The 17,872-nt window shown below is 40.0% G+C and overlaps 2 protein-coding genes across 5 annotated transcripts in view; both read left to right on the top strand.

Moving 5' to 3' along the window:
* The window catches only part of LOC119886076 (butyrophilin-like protein 10), a 38,234-nt gene extending 31,922 nt beyond the window's left edge, over positions 1–6,312 (top strand). For 2 of the 3 annotated variants that reach the window (XM_038696594.1, XM_038696593.1), the window contains 4 exons: positions 1,368–1,646; positions 3,546–3,677; positions 3,837–3,907; positions 4,572–6,312. In XM_038696594.1, coding sequence (XP_038552522.1) covers positions 1,368–1,646; positions 3,546–3,677; positions 3,837–3,907; positions 4,572–4,580 — 491 coding nt within the window. In that variant the 3' untranslated portion in view covers positions 4,581–6,312. Of the gene's footprint in view, positions 1–1,367; positions 1,647–1,995; positions 2,978–3,545; positions 3,678–3,836; positions 3,908–4,571 lie in introns of those variants that run through there. The other variant, XM_038696595.1, reaches the window with a different exon arrangement.
* LOC119886079 (butyrophilin-like protein 1) lies at positions 5,051–15,848 on the top strand. 2 transcript variants are annotated; one of them, XM_038696601.1, is made up of 7 exons: positions 5,051–5,182; positions 6,063–6,401; positions 9,115–9,150; positions 12,976–13,254; positions 13,795–13,932; positions 14,071–14,164; positions 15,719–15,848. In XM_038696601.1, the coding sequence occupies exons 1-6, from the start codon at positions 5,083–5,085 to the stop codon at positions 14,130–14,132; spliced, it is 954 nt and encodes a 317-aa protein (XP_038552529.1). In that variant the 5' UTR covers positions 5,051–5,082; the 3' UTR covers positions 14,133–14,164; positions 15,719–15,848. The 2 variants fall into 2 exon arrangements, with proteins under 2 accessions (XP_038552529.1, XP_038552530.1); XM_038696602.1 differs by lacking the exons at positions 13,795–13,932; positions 14,071–14,164; positions 15,719–15,848 and adding an exon at positions 13,534–13,625.
* The last annotated feature ends 2,024 nt before the right edge of the window (positions 15,849–17,872 follow it).

Below are 17,872 nucleotides of genomic sequence, written 5' to 3' on the forward strand. Positions count from 1 at the left end.
ATTTATTGTTGCTAAGCGTTGCTAACTTGACTGTGGATCCCTAAACGTCAATAATTGATGCAAAAGGGCTACCCAAGTCTTTAAAAAGCGACGACAAAGGGCCTTGACCATGCGTCAGACATTTGACGAGTAGGGAGTGAGACTGTGTTGAACAGAAACATTAAAATGGCTCCAAGTTTATTTCCTGTTAAACGTACACTTAGACCTGCAGTGAAACTTCCTGTTTCCAGCAGCAGCACTGTTTGACTGATCAGTTGAAGCTGATGTAACATCTGAAGATGTTTTGTTGTCTTGGTTCATTGTGGACATAATGATAAATTTATGAATATCTCCCAGATCTCAGGTGACTAAGAGTTGTAGCACACACATTGCAGATGTAGAGATCAGAGACATTAAAATCAAAAGTCACCTCTAGTTTCTCCTGATCTGTCTTTAAGGTCCGATGTAAAAGGCTGTTACGTCGTTGGTGAAACTGTGTTCAGTTAGTCTACCTCTGCAGTAACTGCAGCACGCTACAGAGCACAGAAATCAGCCAGCAGCTGAGACTATAATCTCAGTTTCTACAGTTACACTGATAACTGAAAGATGCTTTTCATGTCATATGAAATCAGTGAACACTCTCACACACTTTGAGGTGTTCGTACTTTTGAAACCCCGCTTTTAATATTTGAAAAAACTAGATTTATACCTGAACAATGTGTTGCAGTTCATTAGGGCAGCTCTGCTATAAATTCTCCCAGAATATTAGAAACACCTTTTAAATATAATTCAGTCCAGATCAACACCATCTCTAATCATCATAAAGTGAACTTAAAGACAGAACAGTTGTGTTGGACTGCATCAGACTGTACAGGTGTTCCTAATAAAGTGACCGCTGAGTGAATGTCTCACTGACACAGTTAGGGGTGCACATGCTTTTCAAGACCCTGTTTCATATTTTATAACACATGTTTATTTTACTTTAGTGTGACAGAAAATATTGTCGACATATCAGACAACAGATTTCATGTGACGTCGTTTCAAGATAATTTTTTCAGCTCAACAAATGTAAAAATTGTCCAAACGTCTTCACTGTATCTGAGCTTCTGTCATGATATGAGTCAGAAACAGTGTTTGCAGCTGTAAATAGTTTCCAGACTTTTGGTAGAAGTTAGAAATGTTTGAAATATCATGTCCTATCTAACAATGCTGGGAGGAGCAACTGAGGCTGATACTGTGCTTTTCTGTTCCTCTGTGTTTTTCTGTTAAACACACTTTAATCCTCATTTACAAGCAGAGAAGAGACGAACAAGAAACATCACAGTGTTACATTTATAATCCTGTTATTGTCCTTTTATAGCTGATGTGTCTGTTTACTGTGTTCACAGGAGCATCTCCAGAGCCGTCTGTCAAGATACTTAATCAAACGCAGGACGTGGCCCTGCTGCAGTGTGACGTTCAAGGTGCTTCTCCAAAACCTACAGTAGAGTGGCAGGACAGTGCTGGAAATAAACTTCCTGCTGAGGAGCCACAGGTCTCAGAAAGAGGAGGCAGCTTCTACATCATCTTCCAAACTACTGTGAAGAAGACCGACAACTATCGCTGTGTAGCCACACAGGAGGAGATCAAACATCAGATTTATGCCGAGACCTACGTGTTTATAAGCGGTGAGATTCTTCCTGTTTCATTTTAACAGTTCACCTGTTATGTTTCAAACTAAGTTGAATCTTCACACTTACACTGAGACTCAGACTTAACAGAACAGAAAGATCTGAGGTTTGTTGGAAAGAGATCAGCCTGATCAAACATAAGGACAAGAAGAGTGTGAAGAGAAGGACGCCGGTTCTGACGAACAAAGACTTTTGGAAACAGTCATAGGCGACATATACAAGCCAGGTCAGAGTGAGAATCATTAACAGCTTAGCTCATATCACAAAAGTTTTATTAATCATGCTGTTCAGATTTTCTTTAATACATCTTGTATCATCGTGAGTGACTTTTCTCTCATGTTTGAAGAGCTCTGCCTGGGCTTCTCTCTGCAAGAGGAAACGGAGGATGCATGTGACGATAAGGCGTCTGTTTCCAGAGAAGGGAAGCTGAGAGAACTAGAGACTGCAGGACAGGAAATATGTGACTGTCGTTTGTCGCTCGCAAGAAGGGAAATAAGGAGGAGGAGGAGTAGCAGGAGGTGTGAATGAGAGTTAAAGTTAAAACTTTAAAACTGGTTTTCAGTGAGGATGTCTCCTGTATGTACGCATTCCCTGATGACATCAAAATAATCACGTTAATCAGCAGTATTTGGCCGTGTGTCTCTAACCTCCGACTGCTGGGCAGGAAGAGCTCGCTACACATAAAAAAGGGGAAGTACAACGAGCTGAGAATGTAAGAACCATTCAGTCTGATAGTCCTGCTGATCCTTTCAGTCTTAGTGAAGTTTCCAGCCTTCACCACTAGATGTCACTGTTTCTGCACCACCGTCCATTATAAACCACATCATACATGAAGTTCACAAAGGAAGATGAGGATCATCTCCTCTATATGTTACCATTTATTCTTTAAAACTTTCTATTTAAAATATACTAGTGCTTAATTTTTAGTAACTAGTGACTATTTATTTAGGTGAGGAACAGATTTATAAATGGCTGCTGCAGCCTGATCCTGAGGCTCTGAGTGAAATGATAAAACACAGAGACTCTCTGAAGGTAGATTAGAGAGAGAGAGAGAAACTTTATTGATCCCTCTGAGAAACCGCAGAGTTACAGCAGCCAAGTCAAACATGAACCACAAACATGAGGACAATTTATTTTTTAACTACAAACTAAACTAAAAACTAGAACCAGACTTTAACTCTAAATATAAGAAATAATAGTTTGTGGTAATACTTTGATAGCGCTGAGGCACAAATTTTTACTCGACAATTTAAACAGGTAACAATATTTATTGTTAAAACAAATAAATATTTGTTGATCAGAAATCTAAGTGTGTGCATTTATAAAAATTTAATCTCAATTATGATTTTGGCTTCCAACGATTTGTAAAATCAAGTAAATGAGATAAAACGATTATAACTGATGTGACTGATAACTATAAGATACTTTTCTGTAGGTACTTTACATGAAATCAGTGACAAGATATTTCTCACTGACAGAATGTACACACTTTGAGGTGTAAATATTCTGTTAATATTTAAACTTATCTTGATAAAAGCTCAGATCTGAAATATATATCATGATGCTTTTGTGTGAGGCTGCAGATAACAGTTATTTTATTTTTGATTCATCTCTTTCCAAATAATTTTGATTTTTTTGTTTATAAAATGTCCAAAAACAGTAAAACAAAAAAATACTTCCACTGTGTCGTCGAGCAGGACGACATCAGCTGTATGATCAACGCTAACATCACTGCATCAGGTGAAATTCATCTCTCTGGTTTTATCTGTAAATAGTTTCAGACTTTAGCAGCATGGCCGCCTCAGTAGTAGTTCTGTGTAGGTAATAACCAGCGTGCTGTACATGAGATACAGTTTACATTCTGAGTGTGACTCTAGGTTTTGTTGTGTGTTTCAGAGAAACTGTTTGAGGACACGTGCAGCAGAGGGGACGTCACAGGATGGTTTTTTAGTGGATTCTCTTTAGGAGCTCTGGCAGTTCTAGCTTCACTTGTAGCTACAAAGTTCATCACAGTACGCTGTAATAAAGGTGAGTTTATATAATGGATTGTATCAACATATTCATCATGTGCAGACATCAACATCACAGATACAGAAACCATCTCATGTCATGATGATCTTGTCATTTCAGATATTGGTCTATTATGTTGTTTTATATTAAACTGATCTTTTCCCCTTTATTGAACAGGAGCAGCTGTGAAGAGACAGAGAAACAGGAGAGAGACAGAGCGGTCTAATGGAACCAGTGTTCTCCACCAGGTGAGCTACTGGGAGCCTGTTATGTTGGTATTTACATTCATAAAAAATCTACAGAGCCTTTATTTCTGGTTCTCATTGTGATTGTTATCCATCATTCACTTCTTTATTTTTCTATTTGAAAGTAAAAGTCCTGAATATTCTGCCTGTCTGCTGATACTGACCACCATTTAAATGATTTGATTATCTCTAAGTGGATTTATAAAAACAAACTGTGCTGTGTTTTGGCCTGATTCTGCGATTATAAGGAGCTATTTTTACAAGCCTGTGTGTGAAAACCATGTGACATGACATTTTCGCCGCCATTGAATTTTGTGCAAAGTTTAACACGTTTTAGAGCATGTTTAGGCCGCCAGAAATGTGACTACTTTGCCAAAAACAATTGGGTCCTCGCGTGTTTAATGTCCGGGCCCTAATAAGGCAGCTCAACAACATCACAGTCTGCAGCCTCCTGAACAGTCAGCACCACTGACAAGAGATCAGTGAAGATGAAACAAGTTTCACAAAGTGAAAAGTGTCTTTGTTTCAGGTCTCTGCAGCTCAACAATGTTAACAGCTGTTTGATTAAGATCTCAAAAATATTTGTGAACCCTGGATGTTGCTCTGATTAATTTTCTTTCCTTGTTTTATTATCGTATCTCATTTGTATTTTCTGCTCTCTCCATAGACTGTATAAAGAAGTGGACGAAGCCTCCGTGACGCCACCTGCTGGTTTGTCAAGTCAGGTTTTATTTAAAGTGCAAAATCACCAAAAGACATGGTCCCAGTACACAAAATGCATTGAAATTAAATAAAATTAACCTTAAAATACAGAATGCATGTAATAAAAAATACAATCAGAATAAAATGTAAAGTAAAATGATAAAACGATAAAATTGAATTATAATTTAAAGTTTGCTCAACACTGTCCGACTAACAGCTTTATTAAACAGAAAAGTCTTTAGTCTAGCCTTAAAAGTGGTGATGCGGTCCGATTCCTGCACCCAAATTGGAACCAGGTTCCATAGTAGAGGCGCTTGATAAGTAAATGCTCTTTGCACTCTTAACGTTTCAGAGCCTGAATTTGGAATATTGGCCGTCGCCATCTTGTTTGTTTTTGTTTTTTTTAAAGCTCATCAGGAGTTTACTGAGGTGATAAATCAAGTGAGAAGTCGGGTCATAACAGTGAAGCTAAAGTCATGTTTAATGTTAAAATGGCTTCGACAACTAACTTCATGAAGTTTCTTCCTCTTGTGTGCCTCCTCGCTCGGTCTGGACAAACGTTTGGGGATGAACAAGGTAAGAAAACTTCTTAAAGCTGTAACGTTACTCATTTCACATTGATAGCGTTTGCCTTTTCTCTTTTTGGTCAGTTTCATCGCCACGAGCACAAACCTGAAAACTCTGTTGGTAAACATGGCGGTCGGGACGGTGTTACTTTGTGTAGCCTAACTTATCCCATAGACAGTAAGCCTATGAGGTTAACAGCAGCTTACAGTTGTAGTGTAGCCACAGAGTTTCTGTATAACAGCACCGTGCAGGGAAGGTGACAGAAGTGGTTAATATGCTCTGAGGGACGTTACAGCGCAGAAGTCGCGACAGCAGATGCACGTTAGACTAAGAAACTTACGGGAATCAATGACAGGTAGACGGAGGGTGTGTCTCAGGTATATCATCCACGCACTGCGTAAAAACGTTTCCATGACAACACCAGCTTGCTCTTGTTAAATTTATTAAGAGAAAGGTTTATCGCTAGTCACATGACTGTTACTCGGAAGTACTGAGAGTAGCGCCAGAGAAGGCGAACTTTTAAGCTCCCGTCTGTTATTCTACAGCTGGTCTACAAGGCGAACACGGTAATAATTATTAAGTTAATTATTAAGCACTGTTTAATGTTGTTTACAGGAAAATGTGAGACACATTGTATCGGTCTGTATAAGAAATAAGAGACAGAGTATATAAACGTTGTTGTGGTGGTGCTTTGTGCTTGAAACGGTTTTGTTTATCCTCTAGTTTTCACGGTGTTCTATGATACTTCAGAGGAGAATAAATGTGAACGTGGACATCAGTAAGAGGCGTTTATTAACTTGTTTATAAACTGGTGTTTCAGAGTCAGTGAGGTGACATGTAAATGTGTTATCTGATGAACAGAATGACTAAAATAAACTTCTTCTTTCAGGGTCGGGTGTCGTCAGAGTGGTTGTGAAAGAAGGGAGTGACGCCATTTTACCCTGTTCACTCAGCAACAAGCAGAACGCTGAGGAGAAACTCTTTGACTGGAAGAAAGATGGTCAGAAGGAGATTTTCTTCTATGATGCAGGAATTCATTCTAATAACGGCCGTCCAGGTCAAGATCAGCAGTTCAAAGGTCGCGTCTCACATTTTCAAGATGAGCTGAAGTACGGCAACGCCTCCATCATCATCAGAAATACGACGGTGGCCGACAGAGGAGACTACACCTGTGATTTTCCACATGTTCAGCCAAGACAGATATTCCACATTCAGCTTGTTGTTGTTGGTGAGTGTTTTCATTTGTTCAGCAAGATCTCCAGCTGTTCTTTCAGGTTTGGTTTGACTCCAGCTGTTCTTAGTCTGTTCAGTCTTCTGTTTAAACCACTGACAACCAGGAACACCTTGAAAGTACGACTCTAATTACACCACGGTGCACTACTGCACCGCCAACGAGTCCATCCTCACTTCCTCTAACCCCATCTGGTACGCTGCTGGCACTGCCAAGGGCAGCTTATCATTCGCTCTGCAGAGAAGGTGAGGCTGCATCTCCACCACACTGCACACCTCCTGCACACTCTGAGGTGTGCAGGAAAGATTGTGGCCGACCCCTCCCACCTCCAGAAACAGGCTGTTTCAGACTCTCCTGTCTGGCAGATGGTTTGTTAAGCGCAGGCTTGGTATCACAGTATTACAGTATACCATGGTATTTAGATATTACTTTTTAATACAGTCAAAACACACTGTAACCACTCTGTCTCTCTGCCATTCACCTGTCTTGTGCAGAGTTTTTGCCGTGCGGCCGACAACTGCGTGCAGGTCGCGGTTCCTCACGGGTCTATTTCAAGTAGCCGTCTATTTAAAAACGATATAATATTCTTTGTGTGGTTCATCAACGATGAGAAATTATGTGAAAGTCCCGCGAGGTGACAGTGAAGTTGGGGCTCAGTCTCTTCAGCAAGTGTTCCTCCACTGCCACTACACACATGCACACTGACGACCCAGGCTTAGGGTTATAATTTTGGATTTATTTACGCACTTTAAAAACATTTATTGAAAGTTTAATTCTTTTTACATGTTTATTTACAGCATTAAACGTTGTATGTTGTATGTACAGTGGGTACGGAAAGTATTCAGACCCCTTTAAATTTTTCACTCTTTGTTTCATTGCAGCCATTTTCCAAAAATCAAGAAAGTTCATTTTATTTCTCAGTAATGTACACTCAGCACCCCATCTTGACAGAAAAAAACAGAAATGTAGAAATTTTTGCAAATTTATTAAAAACGAAAAACTGAAATATCACATGGTCATAAGTATTCAGAGCCTTTGCTCAGTATTTAGTAGAAGCACCCTTTTGATCTAATACAGCCATGAGTCGTTTTGGGAAAGATGCAACAAGTTTTTCACATCTGGATTTGGGTATCCTCTGCCATTCCTCCTTGCAGATCCTCTCCAGTTCTGTCAGGTTGGATGGTAAACGTTGGTGGACAGCCATTTTCAGGTCTCTCCAGAGATGCTCAATTGGGTTTAAGTCATGGCTCTGGCTGGGCCATTCAAGAACAGCCACGGAGTTGTTGTGAAGCCACTCCTTCGTTATTTTAGCGGTGTGCTTAGGGTCATCGTCTTGTTGGAAGGTAAACCTTCGGCCCAGTCTGAGGTCCAGAGCGCTCTGGAAAAGGTTTTTGTCCAGGATATCCCTGTACTTGGCCGCATTCATCTTTCCCTCGATTGCAACCGGTCGTCCTGTCCCTGCAGCTGAAAAACACCCCCACAGCATGATGCTGCCACCACCATGCTTCACTGTTGAGACTGTATTGGACAGGTGATGAGCAGTGCCTGGTTTTCTCCACACATACCGCTTAGAATTAAGGCCAAAAAGTTCTATCTTGGTCTCATCAGACCAGAGGATCTTATTTATCACCATCTTGGAGTCCTTCAGGTGTTTTTTAGCAAACTCCATGCGGGCTTTCATGTGTCTTGCACTGAGGAGAGGCTTCCGTCGGGCCACTCTGCCATAAAGCCCCGACTGGTGGATTGCTGCAGTGCTGGTTGACTTACTACAACTTTCTCCCATCTCCCGACTGCATCTCTGGAGCTCAGCCACAGTGACCTTTGGGTTCTTCTTTACCTCTCTCACCAAGGCTCTTCTCCCCCGATAGCTCAGTTTGGCCGGACGGCCAGCTCTAGGAAGGGTTCTGGTCGTCCCAAACGTCTTCCATTTGAGGATTATGGAGGCCACTGTGCTCTTAGGAACCTTAAGTGCAGCAGAAATTTTTTTGTAACCTTGGCCAGATCTGTGCCTTGCCACAATTCTGTCTCTGAGCTCTTCAGGCAGTTCCTTTGACCTCATGATTCTCATTTGCTCTGACATGCACTGTGAGCTGTAAGGTCTTATATAGACAGGTGTGTGGCTTTCCTAATCAAGTCCAATCAGTATAATCAAACACAGCTGGACTCAAATGAAGGTGTAGAACCATCTCAAGGATGATCAGAAGAAATAGACAGCACCTGAGTTAAATATGAGTGTCACGGCAAAGGGTCTGAATACTTATGACCATGTGATATTTCTACTTTCTACTTTCTATACTGCAATTACACACACAGGTTTTGCCACAGTGAAAAGCCAAGTAGTTTTTGACTTTTGTAATCTCATAATAAATCACCGGAGGACTACACAGAGGGTTAGAGTAATTTGTGTGCTGCGCTTACCGTGACTGCTTTGTTTGGTCGAGAAAGTGTGAAAGGCCAGTCCAGACTTTCTTCTCAGACATGAGAGATATGATTTATTTCTGCATGTATGGTCTTCAACATACGAAGCAAACAGGATATTTATAAGTGGAGTTCTGCCTAAACAATTTCACCTGCTGATCTCAATCAGATAGATTCTTGTCATCATGTTACTAGATGATGACCTAAACGTGCAGCTCTCTCATTAAATGCTTGACCTTCACTCTGAATCTGAACCTCTACTGATGTTGAAATGTTCTACTTTGTCTTTCAGACCTCACCTTTAAAGACCGATCAGGAGAAATCCCAGGTGAGTGATGTTTTTTTTTTTTTTTATTTAACCAGGAAGAAGCCCATTGAGATATAATCTCTTTCTAAAGGGAGACCTGGCCAAGAAAGGCAGCAAAACAGCATTTAAAATTTACACTGACATACATATAACAACAATACATCTTCCAAGACACCTATTCATACGCTTAAAGAATCCAACCTATGGAAAACCTCTACACTCCTACTTAAGCCCTGGATATACTTGCTTTTAACTACACATAAACGTACGCAAGATGGCTGCCACGGGTATCCTGCGTTCCTTTAGAGCGTAGGTTGTGCATGTCCCCAGGAATTAATGCTTCGCGTCCGCGAGATGCACTTCCGCACATTAACGTGGGGGCAGTATGTCGATCTGACCGGCAGGTCAGCAGCAATCTACTGTTCCACACACCAGCCCAGGTGGTGGCGGTATGCAGGTGGTTTGCCAACCGCCCTTAAATACAAAAGAAGAAGAAGGTCAGCAGCATACTTGAAAAAAGGAGATTTATGGCGGGATGTTTACAATAAAACTCCTGGAGCCAGTCCGCAATTCAGAATCAGAAGGAGCTTTATTGCCAAGTACTGTTTTACACATACAAGGAATTTGCTTTGGTGATAAGGTGCTACACGCAGACTGACATACAGCTGACATTAATAGATGTAGAATATAAATATTTAATAAACAAATGCAAGTTATATAAGAATAACTAAATAAAAATAATTATAAAAATAACAACGGAACAATAACAATTTACAATTAACAACAAATATGTGCAATGTGCCAGGTTCGTGCATGATATGACCTGAAGTGATATTTACATGTGCAAAGACGATTGTATTATTTGAGGAGGGGAGAGTGTCAGTGGGGGGGCCCGGGCCTAATGAGACTAGCTGCAGACGGGAAGAATCTGTTTTTGTGGCGAGAGTCTGAAACAGTTTGTGTCCGAGGTGGGAGGAGTCAGCTGCAATCTTTCCTGCTCGCCTCAGAGTCCTCGAGGCGTACAGGTCCAGAAGAGAAGGAAGATTGCAGCCAATCACTTAATCTGCAGAGTGAATGATACGCTGCAGCCTGCCTTTGTCCCTGGCAGTGGCAGCAGCGTACCAGATGGTGATGGAGGAGGTGAGGATGGACTCAGTGATGGCGGTGTAGAAGTGCACCATCATTGTCTTTGGCAGGCTGAACATCTTCAGCTGCCGCAGGAAGTACATCCTCTGCTGGGCCTTTTTGATAAGGGAGGTGATGTTCAGCTCCCACTTGAGGTCCTGGTAGATGATGGTGCCCAGGAAGCAGAAGAAGTCCACAGTGGTGACTGGGGAGTCACACAGGATGATGGGGGAGGGTGGGGCTGGGCTCTTTCTAAAATCCACGATCATCTCCACTGTCTTCAGAGCGTTGAGCTCCAGACTGTTCTGGCTGCACCAGGTCACCAGATGGTCGATCTCCCACCTGTATGCAAACTCATCCCCACCAGAGAGGACTGGTGTCGTTTGCAAACTTCAGGAGCTTGACAGACTGGAGGTGCAGCTGTTGGTGTACAGGGAGAAGAGAAGAGGGGAAAGAACGCAGCCTTGAGGGGATCGTTATGACGTCTCATTATAATCATAACCTGCTCGAGTTTGGATTCAGATTCTTTATTGTCCTCAGTGGAGGAGAATTGCTTTCACAGTCTGTACAAAGAGCACCTTCAAAATGAATTCTACAAACAAACTACGTATAGAACACACATATATAGACAACACATATCCACACATATCACACTGCATCATTAACTTGTCTGGGAGTTTATCGCTCTTACAGCGCAGGGTACAAAACTTTTCCCAAAGCGTGCCTTTTTGTAGAGCAGCTGTCTGTATCTACGGCCAGATGGGAGAAGGGTGAAGCATGAGTTGAGAGGGTGGCTGGGATTTTGAACTATGGTAACTGCACTGCGAGCAGTTATTAATGAGGGCTGGCAGGTTGGGAGAGCGAAGACCTATTATTTTGGTGTTAGGGATTTTAAGAAACTTGTTCCTATTGGTGAGAGAGAGCATGGTGAAGGAGCAGGTAGCACAGGGATGGGTTCAATGATACTACGGTGCAGGAGAAGCAGTAGGTGTGGTTTGGCTGAGAGAGTCCTGAGTTTACACATGGCAAAAAGTCTTTGTTGACAGATGTGAGATGTGAAGCCAGCGTCTTTTTTTTCAATTAATTCCAATGGGAGTGTTTTTTCCGGTTGAAAAATGTTCAGCTTTGGGAAAAACGCTGCTCTTGTCGCTGTCACTTTTTACCCAGCTGTCCAGTCACAGTAGAGGAGGGGCAGGACAAACAGCAACGGTTACTATCCTGGGACCAGGCTTCGTCCAACCTCAGCTCTTGGACCAAACGGCGGTACTCGCCGAGATGTTTCCTCACCCACAAAATCTCATGAACCCACATACGGCGAGTTCGTCCTCTCTCTCTACTTGCTTCAGCCTTCTCTTCATACAGAACAAGGGCCAGAGAGCAAGTGCTCTACTGTGCTGACATTTTTACATCCAGTAAAGTTTCAGCTGGCAAAAAACACTTGGTGGACACGGGCCCTTAGTCTCCTCAGAAGCACCTTTAAAGCTCAATGGATATTTGGACTGTTTTGCTACCATTAACCTTCACCAACTTACTTCAGTTGTGTCCTCGTCCAAACCAACGACCTGCCTCACAGACCCCATCCCAACCAAAGTGCTCAAAGAAGTTTTGCCCTCAGCTGGCACTTCTTTGTTAAATATTATCAACCTTTCTTTGACAACGGGCTATGTACCTCAGCTTTTTAAGGAAGCGGTTATTGAACCACTTCTTAAAAAGCCTGCTCTTGATGTTCAGGCGTTTTCGACCGATATCTAACCTTCCTTTCATATCCAAGATCCTTGAAAAAACTGTGGCAAATCAACTCTGCTCAAAATTTTCAGTCAGGTTTCAGAATGCATCATAGTACAGAGACAGCACTGGTGAAAATCTCTAATGATCTTTTAACAGCATCAGATAAGGAACTAGCATCTGTATTGGTCTTGTTAGATCTAAGTGCGACATTTGATACAATTGATCACCATATTTTACTACAGAGACTTGAACACTTAATCGCCATTAAAGGAACTGCTTTAAGCTGGTTTAAATCATACTTATCAGATCGCACCCAGTTTGTACATGTAAACGATAAGTCCTCTCTGCACAGCAGAGTTACCCATGGAGTTCCACAAGGTTCAGTCCTTGGACCTGTATTATTCACCTTATATATGCTTCCACTAGGTAATATCATTAGGAACCACAGTATAAATTTTCAATGTTATTCTGATGACACTTAGTTATATCTTTCTATCAGACCTGATGAAACCAACCAGTTAGCTAGGCTTCAGATGTGCAACAAAGATGCGAAGACCTGGATGTCTTATAATTTCTTGATATTGAACTCTGAAAAAACTGAGGTTGTAGTACTCTGATCTGCTTGATGTTGTTCTTTAGTCCAGCAGCTCAGCTTCTACAGACTGATTCAATCAGAAACATTAAAATGGCTCCAACATTCCAACGTTCCTCTGTGTTTTTCTGTTAAACACACTTTAATCCTCATTTACAAGCAGAGAAGAGACGAACAAGAAACATCAGTGTTACATTTATAATCCTGTTATTGTCCTTTTAATAGCTGAGGTGATGGCGCAATGGATAAGACTATGCCCGAGCAAGACACTTAACCCCTAGTTGCTCCAGAGGCGTGTGATCTCTGACATATAAAGCAATTATAAGTCGCTTTGGATAAAAGCATCAGCTAAATGAATAAATGTAATGTAAATGTAATGTGTCTGTTTACTGTGTTCACAGGAGCATCTGCAAAGCCGTGCATCTGTACACTTAATCAAACGAAGGACTGGGCCCTGCTGCAGTGTGAAGTTCTTGGTGCTTTTCCTAAACCTACAGTAGAGTGGCAGGACAGTGCTGCAAACAAACTTCTTGCTGAGGAGCCACAGGTCTCAGAAAGAGGAGGCAGCTTCTACATCATCCTCCAAACTACTGTGATGAAGACCGACCGCTATCGCTGTGTAGCCACACAGGAGGAGATCAAACATCAGATTTATGCTGAGACCTTCGTGTTTATCAGTGGTGAGATTCTTCCTGGTTGTGTTTTGTATTTAAGGAATTTCAATAGTTGTTGTTGTTTTTTTAAAAATGTTTACCTACCTTCAGACTGAACACAAAGCAGATTGTGATGAAGACGTCTGCACAAGTTTGAAGTTTAGCTTGATTAAAGCTAAAATCAAATATAAAATATATATCATGATATTGTGTAGGGTTGCAACTAATAATTATTTTTGTTTTTGATTAATCTGTTGTTGTTTTTTTATTATTTGAATTTTTTGTTTATAAAATGTCCCAAAATAGTAAAAAGAAAAGATTCCACTGTGTATTTGAGCAGGACGACATCAGCCAAGATCAAACCTAATCACTTTACCAGGTGAAATTCATCCCAGTGATCTTTTCTGAAAATAGTTTTAGATGTTTACATGGTGTTATTTTAATGTTCATAGACTTTAGCAGCATGGCCGCCTCAGTAGTAGTTCTGTGTAGGTAATAACCAGTGTGCTGTACATGATATACAGTTTACATTCTGAGTGTGACTCTAGGTTTTGTTGTGTGTTTCAGAGAAACTGTTTGAGGACACAAGCAGCAGAGGGGACGTCACAGGATGGTTTGGTGGAATCGTTTTAGGAGCTGTAATTCTTGCTGCAGTTCAAGCTTTGCTAGTAGCTACAAAGCGCATCACAGTACGCTGTAATAAAGGTGAGTTTATATAAATGTATCAACATATTCATCATGTGCAGACATCAACATAACAGATACTTACAGAGACCGTCTCGCGTCACAAGGTTATCGTTTTCTCAGATATATTATGTTGGACGTTTTGCCTTTATTTGACAGGAGCAACTGAAGAGAGAGAGGAAACCAGGGAGAGACATGATGACATTGAGCAGAGCATCTGAACCTGTGTAATCCAACCTTAGCGCTCCACCAGGTGAGCTACTGAGGCGCCCGTTAAGTTCGTATTTACATTTATGAAAAAGAAAATCCACTGAGCCTTTATTTATTTGTGAGGCCTCTGGTTCTCATTCTGATTGTTAAAAATAAATATAACAAGTTATAAATACATAACTGTCCTTTAAATGGATGGTTTGATTTCACAAATGTGCAAGGAGACATCTGGGTAATTTTAGACTGAATTTTGTGTACTTAGGGTACTAAGAGTCAAAAACAAAGGGGAATAATGGGAAAACATATTTGATGGTCAGAATGGTTTTATCACTGCAATATTGTGATACAAATTTGGTAATATGGTGACATTAACAACATGGGAGCTGCAGAGCGCTCTCTGGTGGACAAACTATGTAACACACTCATGACATGATTGTAGGATCCATCTCTCTGTTTCTTTTTTATTTGTCATTAAATAATAAACACTGATTCAGATTTATCTGATATGAGCCTTTATTGATTTATCGGTCAGGCTCTAGTACAAATTATATGTTTAATGCTGTGACTTTTTACCTGGAAACAAAATAACTCTGAATCATGTTTCTATTTAATTTCATAGTAATTTTCTGTCCTTGCACAATGTAATGTGATGTATATCTGTTTTAAAGAGTGCACGTCTGTTTTCAGTCAACTCAACAGTATCTTGGCCTTCAGCTTCAACCTTAGTGATCACCTTGGAGTGCTTTTTCATATTTATTGTGTTCTTAGGTTACTAAAATATTACTCTAATACTAAATAGTTTTGCCTCACTGCTACCTAAATTATGTTTTCCATTATTCCGCTTTTGTTTTTGACCATTATTAACCTGTTAGTTGCATTTAAGTTTAATATTACCCAGATATACTCATTGTTAATACCAAGATATTGGTTATTACTTTTTTTTACCATGTTATTAACAAGCTACCAAGTTCTACCAAGTTTTCATACTCTGAGGCCAGATTTGTCCTCCTGTCATCATCATCAGGTTTATGGTTCTTAAAAAGTAACAACAGGTTAGTTGTAGATCTGAAACAATTAGCTGATTAACTGATTAATCATTAGGTAATTTAATTTATCAAGCAAAAATCCCAAACTTTCTCTGGTTCCAGCTTCAACAACAGTTGCAGGTTGAATGTTTGTGCAGCTGAAGTGATTAGAGTCATGTATATTCTGCAGGTGGAGATCCATAAACTGTGTCTCCCAGCTGTGATTGACTCTTAAACTTTCCTGTTAACAAAGACTTGTGTGAGCAGAGAGCTTCATTTGGCAGCACAGTGGGTTTCTGTAGTGGTGGAAGCTGAAATGATCACATATTGTTAAATGTGATTTCACAGGTTTAGGATGTTTGTTTGGAGGTGGACCTCAGGGTAACGCTGAACGCTGAGTCATCTCTAAAACTAATTCATTCATGAACTGATAAAAACCATTCAGACTAACGTCTCAATCAGTCTCCAATATTAACTGTTTGAGAATCGGCTTTCAAGAGGGAATCTTTTTGGGAGGGGACGATTCTGTTTGTGTGTTGACTTTATGTAATATATACTTTTCTTTTCTGCAGGTTCTTGTGAGCAGAAGCACGGTCAATGTAAAGATCCTTCAGAGGTGCTTTTAAGGTGTGTGTGTGTGTGTGTGTGTGTGTGTGTGTGTGTGTGTGTGTGTGTGTGTGAATGGATCATGCATATTAGTTGCAAACATCCAAATATCATTTAAGACAGGAGCTGGACCGATAGAAGACAGCAATGAAAACATGAAAAAGATATTGTAGCTCTATTAAAGGGTCAATTCTGTAAAATCAATCAAGACCCTATTTTGATACTAATGGGGAAATTAGTCCAGAAGTGAGCGAGCGTGATGCTGTCTGGTTATTTCAAGGATTATGTTGAAGCAAGTTTCACTGCTGCAGACTCCCTCGATAAAAACAGTAATTTTACCTTGCAGAACATGGGAGTTGCTCATCTACCGCTGCGTCGATCTGATGAGTTTGTTTGTTATTGTTTGACTTTGGCGGGGTTTTTGTGTGTTTGTGTTATTGTGTGATGTTTTAAAATAGTTTAAAAAATCTATTTCACACAATAACACAAACTAACCGTGGCAGCAGATGAGCTCACTGGCTTCTCGCCGGGCCCTGGAGGTTTTATAAACTGTGAGCCTTGTACTAAATCACATATGATAAACACTAGATTCTGCTGAGTTCAGTCATGATTAAGAACAGAAGTTCAGCATTTACACTAACACTGTCCCCACCCAGAGGACATGTGATTGTTTAATTTGATTGATTTGATTGAACACTAAAATGCACTTAATGTTTTTTACACACTACGCCATTTCATTCACTGACAATGAACGAATTGAGGCAAAACTTTAATTTTCGGTGGACACAGAACGAGAATATTCGTGTCCGACTTTGTTTAAAATGTTTGAATAAGAAAAATGAATGAATATTCTACTACAGTTTTTTTCATTTTGTTCCCTGAGTGAAAAGGCTACACATGGGACGTGACTAAACTTAAGCCTGCTAAACACTATATTTCATCCCTTTAATGTGAATCTCTTTTTTTTCTTAAAATGAATGTAAAGATAAATGTAATGTCACTTTTGTTTTGTTATAGGAGTTTTTGTTGAACTTGAAGCATGTAGTACTTTATGCCAATGTTGACTGCTGCTATTATTTTTATTATTATAATGTTAATATAAGTTTATAATATACACTATAATACAATACATATAATAAAGGGTTGTCGGTAGGACTTTATAATAACTGCACACTATAAAGCATTAGTTAAGCATTAGTAAATAAGGAATTCATCATTTATAAAGCATTATTCATACATTAATACACATTACTTAACAACTGCTTCATAGTGTTTAGATAATAAAAAAATAAAACATTTATAACTGTTTATGAATGACTTACTAATGTGTATTAATGTATGAGCAATGCTTTATAAATGATGATCTCTGTATTTACTAATACTTAACTACACACTTTATAGTGTGTAGTTATTATAAAGTGCTACCGGATTGTCTTGTTACATTTCACCACACTAATGGTCGTTGGCTCATAAATATTGAATGTGCTCATATCGCTCTGCATCCATTATGTAAAAATATATTTTTTATGTATGTAGCCTGTAATAAAGCATTTAAATAATTGACTTCTGTTTGCCAGGAAGTTAAATGTGCTGAGGAGTGTTGTTGTGAATAAGCTGAAGTTGTAATCTTTATATTTTTTATTTAATTTATTTGTATTGTTGACATCAAACTAGCATGTTGAATGTTCTTTTGTCATAAAACATTTTCAAAGCTGATTTAAAAAAGTGCTCTGATTGGAAGTTCGTGTTGCAGAGTTGTCTTTATTTTTTGTTACATGTAGGGCTGACCCCAAATAGCCAAAGATTTCCTCCCAATAAGTTAATACACAGCCTGTTACAATATACATTGTCTAGAGAGGACCACTTGCTGAGGAGACAGAGCCCCAGCTTCAGCGGTGTTGGGCCGAGTTGTCGGCACCTTGCGGGACTTGCAGATAATTTATCATCGTTGATGAACCACTCAAATAATATTTTATCGTTTTTAAATAGCCGGCTACTTGAAATAGACCTGCGAGGAACGCAACATGCATGCAGATCCTATGGGGAAGTTGAGCCACCCCTTGTTTCTCAGCAACCATGGACAAAATTGGTTATATGAATGGACATTTTTGAAGAGTTGA

The sequence above is a fragment of the Micropterus salmoides genome, unplaced genomic scaffold (genome assembly GCF_014851395.1).
Source record: "Micropterus salmoides isolate LMB-PRFRI ecotype aquatic unplaced genomic scaffold, ASM1485139v1 Ms_hic_scaffold_4, whole genome shotgun sequence".
Classification (NCBI taxonomy): Eukaryota; Metazoa; Chordata; class Actinopteri; order Centrarchiformes; family Centrarchidae; genus Micropterus; species Micropterus salmoides.